The sequence below is a fragment of the Hippichthys cyanospilos genome, chromosome 3 (genome assembly GCF_059441005.1).
Source record: "Hippichthys cyanospilos isolate Australia breed blue-spotted pipefish chromosome 3, RoL_Hcya_1.0, whole genome shotgun sequence".
In the NCBI taxonomy this organism is placed as follows: Eukaryota; Metazoa; Chordata; class Actinopteri; order Syngnathiformes; family Syngnathidae; genus Hippichthys; species Hippichthys cyanospilos.
Window position 1 is genome coordinate 25,646,104 of NC_142371.1, and position 11,971 is coordinate 25,658,074.

Sequence of the window (11,971 nt, forward strand, 5' to 3'; positions counted from 1 at the left end):
TCATCCATTTTTTTTTTATAAATATGTTGGGACAAAACATGCAGGCATGTTCAGTCTGTTAAAGAGAGGCTGTTGCTGCTAGCAGACAATTACAAAAAAATAACTAAAAAAAAAAAAAAAAGAGACTTCATATACCATCTTTTTGCGTAAAGATCTGATATTACCTGCGGCTTATAGTCCAGTGCGGCCTTGTCCGTGACAAAAATCAAGTTTTTGCTCATATTTTGCTGCTGCGGCTTATATACCAATGCGCCTTATAGTCCGGAAAATACGGTACATATCAAATTATCTTCTTACTTCAGTAAGGTAATTGGTTATTTTACTAACTGATTACATCAGTACTTAATCAGTTAGCCTTTTTTTAGACCCTCCTTTAGCCAAACATTTGAAATAAAAATGGAAAAAAAATACAAACAATTTCCTCAGATTTAATGTCTGGACTCTTAAATACGTACAAATTCGTCAAACGGGGCCTTGTTTTTCTGCCTGTAAAATTCCTGAAACGAGATACATGCTGATAATTGGAAAACAACGAGATGAAACGGAGTAGCTATTATTACTGTGCAAGTCTTCCCACACGATCATTAGATGACAAATGACTGCTCTGATTAAATCATAGCTGCTGTTGCTATATTACAGGACATCGTCAGTGCTATAATGCTGATAAATGTTGTGAGCCGCTTGGCGTTTCACTGAGGAATATATCAGTCTAATTGTGTGTGCGCGTGTTTGTACATGTATGTGTGGAAAAGAGGGGGGTGGTATCAGATGAGTTTCGCAATAACGTGTCTCAGAGGAAGTTTGTACGCTCACGTTACAAATTGGACTGTCAGTGCGACACGACGACTGCACAAGCAGGACCGCTTGTGTGCGGAGGTCATGTGAACACTTTGCAACTCCTTTTTAGGGGGATTTAAGGCACGCGAGATGTGCCCTCTTCGTTCTTTGCTGTGGCTTCTATCCGCCACGCCGGTTTGCAGCCTTTTCCAGGGAACCTGTCTGAAAAAGGGTAATGTGTGCTTAAGTGTGATTTATTTGTCTGTAAGGAACTTCAGATGAGAGGCGGGAGGGCGGTTGATTTGTAATTCTTCAGATTTTCATTTGTATTTATCTCCTTTTAAGTTTTAGATCCTCCAGCTGTTGGCTCTCTTTGGATGTTTATTCTTCAAAAATGACTAAAGGTCATTCAGTGTCAACATCTCTCTCCCTTTCCAAACTGTCCAGAGTAAACTCGGAGCCGGTTGAGGTCGTAGTGGTTCTTCAAATAAGAGTGAGAGGGCACATTGAGAATATTGTGCACAGAAAAGGAAATTGAGAATTCAAGGAGGAAGTTCGGAGAGAAAAAACATGCACAAAGGACAGAAAAACTTATGTAATGACTGGTAAAAATAGTCGCTCATGCTGCTAATATTTTGTTTTGTTTTTTTGTTTTTTTTGAGGTCATTGCAAGTCCTGTTTCCCATATCTAATGCAAGTGAACCAAAATTTCTACCATTCATTTCTGAGTTGTTTTTTTCTTTTATTTATATGCTGATTTTTAAAAATATATTTGTATGCGTTTTGTGCAATAACAACATTGAATCTTTCCCATTAAAAATATGGTCATTTTTCTCTAATGAAAATGCCTTACCAAACATCAACTTTTTTGGGATCGGGGACACCAAAAAAGACACTCTGTATATGGGCTTACATAGTTGGGATGAAAATAAATAAATAGATAAATACAAATTTTGCATGAGCTTTTTTGAAATATTACTAGACATTGTTGGTGTTTTTAAGATGCCTTACCATACATATTTTATTTTAAAAAAAATAAAATAAAGCCAGAATATTCATGGCTGTTTTTTTGTTTTGTTTTTTGTTTTTTTCAAAAATGTTAGAGTGCCTTACCACTCTATGAGGTATACTTAGTCGGTTAAAATACCTCACTAAGTACGATCAATAAAAAAAAAAGTCTTACATAAAAGTCATGGTCTTTATTTTTAAGACCTTACAATAGATGCTTGTTGTTTTTTGTTAATGTTTTTTTTAAGGACGCCTTACTATACATGAATGTTTTTCCGAAAAAAAAAAAAAAGAACATGGTAATTTTTGTTTCAAAAAAATGATAATACATTTTATTATTTTACATTTTATAATACTTTTTTCATTAAAAAATGACAGTGTATTATAAATTTTACTAAGCTGTTTTGGTCATTTTTGTTCCCAAAAAATGACCAAAGCATATTTGTATCCACTAGTTGTTTAAAATAAAATGTCTTATTATGTACGGCTGTTTAAAATAATTACTTACAGTACATAGTTTTTGTTTTTTCGAGGTAAAAAAACAAAACAAACTACTCCACATGCACGAGGCCTCACCCTCACCTTACAAAAAAACTACAAATCCAAATCCAGGTACATTTTACAAAAACATAAAATTCCAAAAACTTGCATAGGAAAATCTGCTAATGGAACCAAGGTTGATTTTTTTTTTTTTTAAACAACCCCACTCATCACCTGCTCATTGGCCGCCTCCGCTAACTGACGCCCAATCTAAAATCAACAATGATTTATCATTATCTCGCTTGTCTCTCTTCAGAGCCTCCTCCTGGCGTCTTGGTGCTATCCCCAGGAAGCAATTTACTTTTGTCCTGTGATGGTGACGTGAGGGTGGATGGAGCAAACGTCAAAGTGGCCAGATCCAATTTTGAAGACAGAGACACTTGGAGCGAGATCCACACCAGCATCGGAGACCTACGAAAAATTGATATGAACACATCGAAGGATAAAAGTCAAGAGGAGGGAGTCCAGAGTACCGCGCGTCCTTCATTTGCCACGAATCAAGCGGCCCGCTCCACTGGAACGCATCGAAAGGACCAAAACATGGACGGCAACAAAGGAATGAGGGTCATAAAAGGGAAATCCAAGTGGAAATGGAACGGGAAGACAGTGGGGAGAGGACACTGGGACTGGGACGGCTTTACGTCAGAAAAAAGCGGGACGCAGCTCTCCGTGTCCTCAGTCCGACTGAAGGATTCTGGGAATTTCACCTGTCAGCACAGAGGTCGAGAAACGTTCTCCTTGAAGGTGATTGTGGCAGGTGAGAACATCAGTTTTGAATAAGCTTGAAAAAAAATCATCAAATTCCAGTGAGTGTTCTCAATGAATAAAATAAATCAATAAACTGTGAGAAGCATACAAAGCAGTGACAGTTGTTGTACTAAAGATCCTCCAGAGGTTCCCAGCCTGTCCTGCGCCAAAAAGTCACCCAGCAGTAAGATCCGCTGTGATTGGACGCCTCAAAAGCCGTTGGGATTACGTCCAAACTGCTATCTCTTAATCAATAAAAGGTAAGAGTAGTAGTTTGATAACATGACACCGATACAGCGGAAACAATCTTTATTTTCTCAGTTGACTTCATGATGTGGATCATGAATATTAATGAACTGGAATGACTTTTAGTATACAGCTGTGCATTTTTAAAAGTTAATAACGTGAATTTCTTGACCTCTTCAATCCGAAAGTCATGTTGACATTTTTTTTCAAACAGACATCAAATCCGAGGTACATATTTCTTTGTCAGTTTTTGTTTAAGGTGTTTGGCTGAAGCAGTGTCTACAAATGGATGGTACAAAATGAACTAAATGCTAAAGTAATCAGTTACTTTACTACCTAAAGTAATCAATTGCTTTAGTGTTGAATTATTCAATTAGTAAATAATACAACCCGAACTAAGTGATTACTTTAGTCATTTACAACCTAAAATAATCAATTACTTTAGTACTTAATAATTGATTACTTTAGCTAGCATTTATTACGTAATCAATTTAGTAATTAAGTACTCAAAGTAGGTTACTTCAGTGCCTAAACTAATAAATTACATCAGCACCTAATTACCTAAAGTCATCAAATACTTTAGGACTTACAGTAATTATCTCAAGTAATTGATTACTTTAGTACTTAATTCCTTTCTTACCAGACATAATTAGACCCTACCTTAGCAAAACACTTGAAAAAAAAAATAGCTTGGTCACTAGAATTGAGTGTCTGGACTCTTAATTTTAAAAAAAAAAAAGTTGAATTTGAAAGGTGTTTCAAAACTTTTGACTAGAACCATATAGTTGGTGTTTGTTTTCTGTGTTTTTTTTTTTTTTTTTTAATTTCAATAGCTGGATCTGTTGTGTGCCAGCACTTAAACTACAACGCAACAATTGAGTTATTTCAAGCGGCAGTTTTCCAATGTTTATTTCCTCCCATGTGAATGACCTCGTCTCCTCTTTGGTTCTGGCCCAGGCCCGATGACAGATTCCATCGTGCTCAGTGTTCCTTCTCCTCCCAGTGGTCCCGCTGCTGGTGCGTTCTTGAGCACGACGAGGACGAGCTCAGGACACTTCACATGGCCTACTTATGTGTCACAAACATGGCGGGAAATGCCACCAGTCCCATTTTGTCATTTTTCCCTTTGGACATTTGTAAGTCCAAACTTTTATTCTGTTCTTAAAATGTTCTCCTCACTGTATAATGTTTCGGCTTTCAAGGAAATCGCTTTGTCTTTTAGTGAAGCCTGACCCTCCGTCAGCGGTGTCAGTTCAACAGGAAGTGGGACATGAGACCAGGATGAGGGTGAATTGGACTTTCCCTGTTTCCTGGAAATCGCAAGATAGTTATTATGAACTCATCTATGAACTCAAATACCAACCCGTCGACTCGACGTCTTCAAATATGCAGGTACACAACAGTCACTTTTAGTTATTTGTGCGCTAGTGGTTAGAAAATGTGAACCTACTCAACCAAATATGACTCCTCAGAATTGACTTTTAAACTATTGGTGCCAGAAGTGGGAGGATTAACAGTAGATATAGGTGCACTTCCTTTTTAGGAAGGGGCATAAGAAAGATTTTCAACTGAATTTTCAACTAAATTGACCTGTGTTCAACAGTGGGGTGAGGAGGCCTCTCTGACTTCCAATTGGTGTCAGAAGTGGGGATAGGTGTCAGAAGTAAGAAAAAGACTTGCCTTTATGGGATCGCAGCATACAGGTTTTTAACCCAATAGACCTGGGTTTAAAAACTTAGATGAGGATTTCCTCTGTCTTTTAATTGGTGTCAGAAGTGGAGGTTAGTATCAGAATTGGGATGATGGCTTGCCCGTTTAGAAGGGACAAGAACATACAGATTTTTTTACAAATTGGGTTCAAAAACTGGATTGAGGACATTCCCGATATAAATTGGTGACAGAAGTGGGATGAGTAAACGTGAGTCCATCTGCGGTGTGCCCCATTGCAACGGATACAGAGTACAGGTTTTCGACCTAAAATACAGGTTCAAATCTGGGTTTAAGATCATCTACAACATGGTGTCAGAAGTGGGATGAGTAAACATGAGTCCATCTGTGGTGTGCCCCATTGTAACGGATACAGAGGACAGGATTTTGACCAAAGATACAGGTTCAAATCTGGGTTTAAGATCGTCTACATCATGGTGTCAGAAGTGGGATGATTAACTTGAAGCTGGACATTTCAAAACAAACACAATGTCCATGTTTTTTTTTTTATATATATAATTAAATATGGTTCTGATCCATGTTGACTATACGACTCACTTTCAATTGGTGTCAGAAGCGGCACTATTAACTGTAAGGCTGTCTGTGGCGGGTCCTTTCACGTGAGACATAGTGTACAGGTTTTCAACCAAACAGGCCGAGTTTCAAAAATGGGTTGAGGAGACTCATCAACAATGACAAAAAATGATGTAAGAAGTGGGACTAGTGTCAGAAGTTGGGTAATTAATTGGGATATCTGTGGCCAGCTTTTTTAAAAGGGACATCTAGATGGATTCAGGTTAAAAAAATGGGGTGTGAATAACTTCTGGATTTTCACAAAAAACTGGTGTCAGAAGTGGGAATAATATTTTGTCTGAATATGCCAATGGTCGTTGTATGTCAAAAATGACCGATTGTGTGTTTGTGTTAGGTGAAGTTAATCAAGGGCCGCCGCTCCTACACCATAACCGACGCGATTCCGGGCGTGGAGTACGCGATCCAGTTGAGAACTCAGGAAGAATTTGACGGTCTCTGGAGCGCCTGGACCGTACCGGTCTACGGCAGCAGCTGGATTGGTAATTATTTTTCAAACTAAATAAATTCAACAAATAAAACTTGCACACAAAGGCAGACATAATTCATGACATTATTCATTTCTTCCCTAATGGAAAAGTGGAATAACTGACGGATGTGTGATTAGGATTTTGGCGCCCTGTCAAAACGCAACGCTTCTTGATCCACCCGGGACACAAACAGCAAACTTTAAAGTCGGCGCTTCCATTTCCTTCCTGCATGTTTGACTTTTCCGAAGAGCATTCCAAGGAAAGCATCATTATAAACACCGCGCAAGCACACCGACTTCTACTTCCATTTGCTCCTCTTCCGCTCTTTGTTTAGCTTCAATTCATATATTAAAAAAAAAAACAAAAATCTTAAAGGCAAAAAATTGTTTCGACCAATACAGGGGTAATTACTTTTGTACATAATTGCCAGCGTAATTAATATGGTGGTGTGGAATTTATTACATTAAGCTCCTGGATGAAATCAAATGAAAATGATATATGCTGTAATCTTCATGTATAATCTTCATGTTTCATTTCAGACTCAAGGACACAAGAGCCAGTTGTTTTGCTGAATGACGATCTGTTGGACATAACGGTAATGGTGCTAATTTACAGTCATGCCTATGATCTGGAATAGTTGTGGCCGCTAGCAAACCAGTGTCTCTATGCTAATAGCCGCTAACAAAGAAGGGTAACATCAAAACTACCCAAATATATTAAAATCAAATTGAGTCATATGGCTCTTAATATATGTTCTAAGTATATAAATGAAATCTGACAAATCTGTATTTTTTTTTGTTTTTTTTAAGTTTGAAAAACAGAAACAAAACATTGATTTTAATGGTGATAAGCAATTGACAATGGAAAGAACAAATGAGGCTTGTAGGAGTCTCTTATTTATGTGCTAACGTGATTAATGCTAATGCTAATTCCGATTTTTTTTTTTTTTTTTTTTTAGCTATTATCTTGGTAGTTTTAAGACCAATTGCTGACCGGCAATATATGGATATTTTATTATTTTTGTGGTGATGGCTTATCCTCCATAGTTTAGAGAAAAGACCACCATGAAGCTATGAGTTCTTAAATAATTAATTTAGAGGTACAAAACAGTAGTGATGGACAAATGAAGCTTCACAAAGCACTGATATTTTTGGACTCCTATAAAACACAGTCGAAATTGAATACAATTCCGCTGCACAAGCATTTATCTTTCAACCAAGAGCACCATCAAGAAAAGTAAAAAAAAACAAAACTATCAAAACATAGTGCTTCATGAAGCTTCATTTTCCCAACACTGCAAAACAGATCCAGAAATGGGGGATTTTTTTTCTCTGTTCATTTCTCTTATCCAATACTGACAGTTTTAAAGAACTTGAAAATGACTTAATCTCACCTTTAACTCTCAGTTATGACTGTCTTTGATCTTGTAGTTTCCCGAGTATGAAGGCTCCGGCACAGACGATCCATCTGAAGGTGAGTCAGCCTGCGAGATGCAGGAAGGATCCTGTTTATGTTGCAAAGTTTTTTCTGGTCAGAACAGGAAGTTAAGTCACTATAGCCAAAGAGTGTGCTCAGGAAACATGGCTCAACATACCTTTTGCATACTCCACACTCTAAAATGTACTTTTTTTGGTGCTCACGGCTTTTGCGTCTTTGCAGCACTTCTCGAATCGAGAGTCAGCCCCACAACGCTGTCACATCATATCATATGGATCTCATGTTTGTTCGCCGTTCTCGCCGTTATTCTGGCCGCCTACGTGTTCAGGTAAAAGGCAAATTAGTGCTTGTTCATGATTTTAACTCATTTCAATGAATAAGAAGAAAAAAAATGAGACTGTTGCGTAACATAGTTCACAGATATGAGGGGTTCACAAACCAGTTTGCCATTTTGAGGTTCGCAACCTTTTTTCAGAGATGTACCCCCTGTGAAATATCTTTTCAGCCAGGTACTCCTTAACCAGTGCAAAGAATTTGGGGTTTAAAAAAAAAAAAAACATGCCATCAGTCTGATTTATTAAACCTTAGACCTTTCAAAATTAATTGATTAGTATTGGTTCACAAAAAATAATCAACCTAAAGTGTCCTCTTTTGGATCATAGAAGAAATCTGTTAACCAAAAAAAAACAATAAATAAATAGCAATTTTATAAATAAATACTTACATAAATAAATAATACATATTTGTCCACAGAAAAATGTTAAACATAAAGCATCCTCTTTCGGGGTTGCAGTAGAGATCTGTTCACAAAAATTAATCATTATCTTTATTATTAATAAATATTTATCCACAAAAAATAATCAACATAAAGTTCTCAACTTCTTATAAACAAATATTTGCCCACTGAAAAATATTAAACATGAAGCGTCCTATTTTCGGACTACAGTACAGATCTCGTCACAAAACTAAATCATGAACTTAATTATTAATAAATATTTGTCCCCCCCAAAAAATAATCAGCAGAAAATGTCAGACCTGTTCTCAAAACAAAAAAAATACTGGTATAAATAAATATTTGTTCACAAAAAAATGTTCAACTTAATCTCTTTTGGGATCATAATAAAGATGTACTTATATTTTCCTGAAACAATTAATTCATTCAATAATTATTTGAAAAAGATTTTTGCATGTTTGTTTTTTTTTTTTATCTCGAGTACCCCCTGAAGTTCCTTCGGGTACCCCGAGGGGTACTAGTACCCCCATTTGAGAACCACTTCTCTAGTGCATGGCACGAAAAAGCGAATGAAACAATTGCTTCACAGCAGCTCGGATGCTACTGCGATTATTCAACCTTCAGAAAAATCTCACCGGAACACAAAAGAAGCACAATATCACAAACAAAAAAAATCACTTGTAATATATGAACGATCGCCGTACAAACGTATCTTTTTTATCCACTTTTTCCATTTCAGACACAAAGAAAAAATCCTCGCCAAAGTGCATAGTCTGAGTTTCAGAAGGCACTACAAAGGACCCGCCCAGCCCAAACCTCCCGCCCCAGAAACGCCGGAGGTTCGAGCCCTGGTGACCCTCAACCCCCCGTGTCCCAAGGAAGATCCCCCCATTGGCGAGGAGGACGAGACGGCCGAGGAAAACGACGCAGAGACAGAGAGGATGGACGCTATTCACTTCAATAATACAAGCTACTTCTTCATGCAGAGCGAGTGACAACAGAAACTAAACTCCAAAAGTGAATAACAACACCAGCAAAAGCTTCGATTTGAGGTGTCGAGAAACAAGACTGTGACACTCACGCCCATGAATTTGTTTCAGTTGGCCAACTGCTTATGTCACAATATTAGGTAACTATTCTGCCTTAATATTGTTCATTTTGATTGTGACTTTTTCTTTCTTCTTATGTGACAAACATACTCACATAGAAGCAGAGGAAGAAAACGGAACGATTTGGTGATATTAGGTGTGTCTTTACCTTTTACAGTTTCAAGCATACAGTCTTTAAGCTAGCTTGTTTTTATAATGTACAGTTGATGGACTTTTTGTACCACGTGCTCAATATGCAGGGGCGTAGCCAAAGAAAATTCAAAGGGGTGGGCGAGGGTGACAAAACACATCGGTGTTGCATAGTCAGGGTTTCATGAAATAAATTGTTTGTTGGATTTTATTATGTAAATTTGAATGTAAATATGAAGATAATATGAATATCTGGCAGGTATCAAGGGTCTAAGAATACTGCACACGTGTAAAATTTGCAGATTAAAAAATTCACAGGTCTCAGAATTTTTCTCTCTGACCACCCTGGGCCACCATGTAGCTCCGCCCCTGCCTGTAAATACTGTAGTTCAGTCGCTATCATGTTTACGTTTGTCAAATATTATTGCTAAACTTTGTAAAGTATGACAAATTGATGGGATTCGTTCATTGTGAAAATGCAAGTATAAAGCTTTAACTTTATTATATACTTTTGATTTGACTGTTGTCGTTTTTTTTCAAACACAAATTTTGCATACGCTATCTATCAGGTTCTAAATAAAAATGGTGATATCAACTACTTAGTTTATGGGAATGGGAGCCGAATGAATAGATTTGGAGAAAAAAAAAAAAAAAAAAATATATATATATATATATATATATATATATGTATATATATATATATATATATATATATATATATATATATATATATATATATATATATATATATATATATATATATATATATATATATATATATATATATATATATATATATATATATAATAAAAACATAAAAACACGAACTAAGATAAGTCAGCATGCTCAAAACTGTTTGACAGGATCTCTATTTTGTTCCGTAAAAAATGCAAGGGGTACTTGGCCAAAGAAAGTATTTTACAGCAGAAAAGAGATTGAGAATCACTGAGCTAAAAATAAATATGTTGAGGTTACAATTGTTAGGATTGGTAAATTTAATTAAAAAACATATGACCCAATTTTTGGTCTTGGAGGTATTGTTTGTGATGTAATCGTATGCGTGTGTTGCTCATACGCAATTACAGTACATTAAAAAAAATCGATTTCGATTTAAAAGACCGAGCCCATGAAGTTACATGATGTTGTAGCAGCCTCTAGTGGATATAATGTGTAACGTCAAACGAGCGTTCCCATAGCAATGACTATATTGTTTGTCAACAGCAGCTGACGGCCATAGCTTTTTATTTGTAGCAATCCGAGCAAATATGTCTCTCCAAAGCGTCTTAGGCAAACTAGACGTCGGCGTCCTAAACGCCGAGCAGCGGGAGAAACTGCGCCAGTTTAAAGTAAGACACAAACAAAACAACAACAAAAACGCGATTTATCAGGAAACTGCGAGTTCATGCCCTTATTTGACGCCAGATCCAGACGAGAATCGACAATGAGCACTATCTGATGGCACATCCCGAGGTGGAAGTTATGGTTGAAGATTTTCTCAGGTTCGATCCTGATACTTTTCATTTCTTCTTTATAAATCTGCATGTGGGAATGGTATGCTGCTTTTCAGTGTAAAAAGCCAACCGCCGCACAGGCCCATTCAGTCAATACAGATTAAGCAAATTATTATTATTATTATTGTTTATATCTTCAGTATTTTATCTGTTAAATAACTGAAGTTTTTTTTTTTTTTTTTTTCAGAGAACTGCTTCTTAAAAGGCCTACTCACATTCGTGCATTTGCTGCTGGTGAGTTACTGCACATAAATGCTTATGATATATAATAAACTGAAAGAAAATAAACTGACATACGATTGCTCAAATGAGCGCATCCTTTTCTAAGAATGAATGTTGCTGTGCTCTGAACTACCCATTCACATACATGGTAAATGAAGAAAAAAAAACCGATGTGAAAAAGGGTGTGCAGACTTTTTATATCAGCCTTAGAGTCTTTATTTTTTATGAGGACTACAATAGCCTCTAATAGAAAGCATGTTCTTATCTATTTGGAGTTACTTATAGCTCATAAATATAATCAATTCTGTTTTACAGATCATTTCACCAACCCCGACCTGCACATTGTCATTAACGCTAAAATGGCGACCATCAACATGGACGCATGCAAGGATGTCTAGTCATTAAGGAAGCTTTTATCTTTTTGTTGAACTGGAAGGTCACGCTTCATGACGAACACAACAGAATGTATTCCCTGTATTGTATTTCAAACAGTGTCACTGGAGCATCAAGGTCATGTTTGCATGAGACAATGCTGCTTTGTAAATTTACATTGTTTGGTCATAGAATATGTCATTCTTCTTTAGTATTTAAGTTCCTATAGAAAAAATAAAAGTTGTGTCTAAACACTGGATATTTGGTCCTTTTCTAATTGCTTTTTGAAGCTGCCGTTTTCCGGTGATCCGGGTGTTGTCATGGCAACAGCAAACACTGATAAAGCGCCATCAAAAATGAAAAGTCAAGGTT

At 36.6% G+C, this 11,971-nt stretch overlaps 2 protein-coding genes across 2 annotated transcripts; both read left to right on the top strand.

Moving 5' to 3' along the window:
• The first annotated feature begins 830 nt into the window (after positions 1 to 830).
• Positions 831 to 10,002, top strand: LOC148426509 (interleukin-6 receptor subunit beta-like). The gene is made up of 10 exons (XM_088411602.1): positions 831 to 1,009; positions 2,582 to 3,082; positions 3,209 to 3,332; positions 4,276 to 4,454; positions 4,541 to 4,710; positions 5,954 to 6,098; positions 6,626 to 6,681; positions 7,517 to 7,559; positions 7,746 to 7,851; positions 8,996 to 10,002. The coding sequence occupies exons 1-10, from the start codon at positions 928 to 930 to the stop codon at positions 9,249 to 9,251; spliced, it is 1,662 nt and encodes a 553-aa protein (XP_088267728.1). The 5' UTR covers positions 831 to 927; the 3' UTR covers positions 9,252 to 10,002.
• Positions 10,003 to 10,408: 406 nt separating this feature from the next.
• On the top strand, positions 10,409 to 11,858 carry LOC148426510 (RIIa domain-containing protein 1-like). The gene is made up of 4 exons (XM_088410998.1): positions 10,409 to 10,840; positions 10,917 to 10,993; positions 11,193 to 11,239; positions 11,543 to 11,858. The coding sequence occupies exons 1-4, from the start codon at positions 10,760 to 10,762 to the stop codon at positions 11,623 to 11,625; spliced, it is 288 nt and encodes a 95-aa protein (XP_088267124.1). The 5' UTR covers positions 10,409 to 10,759; the 3' UTR covers positions 11,626 to 11,858.
• The last annotated feature ends 113 nt before the right edge of the window (positions 11,859 to 11,971 follow it).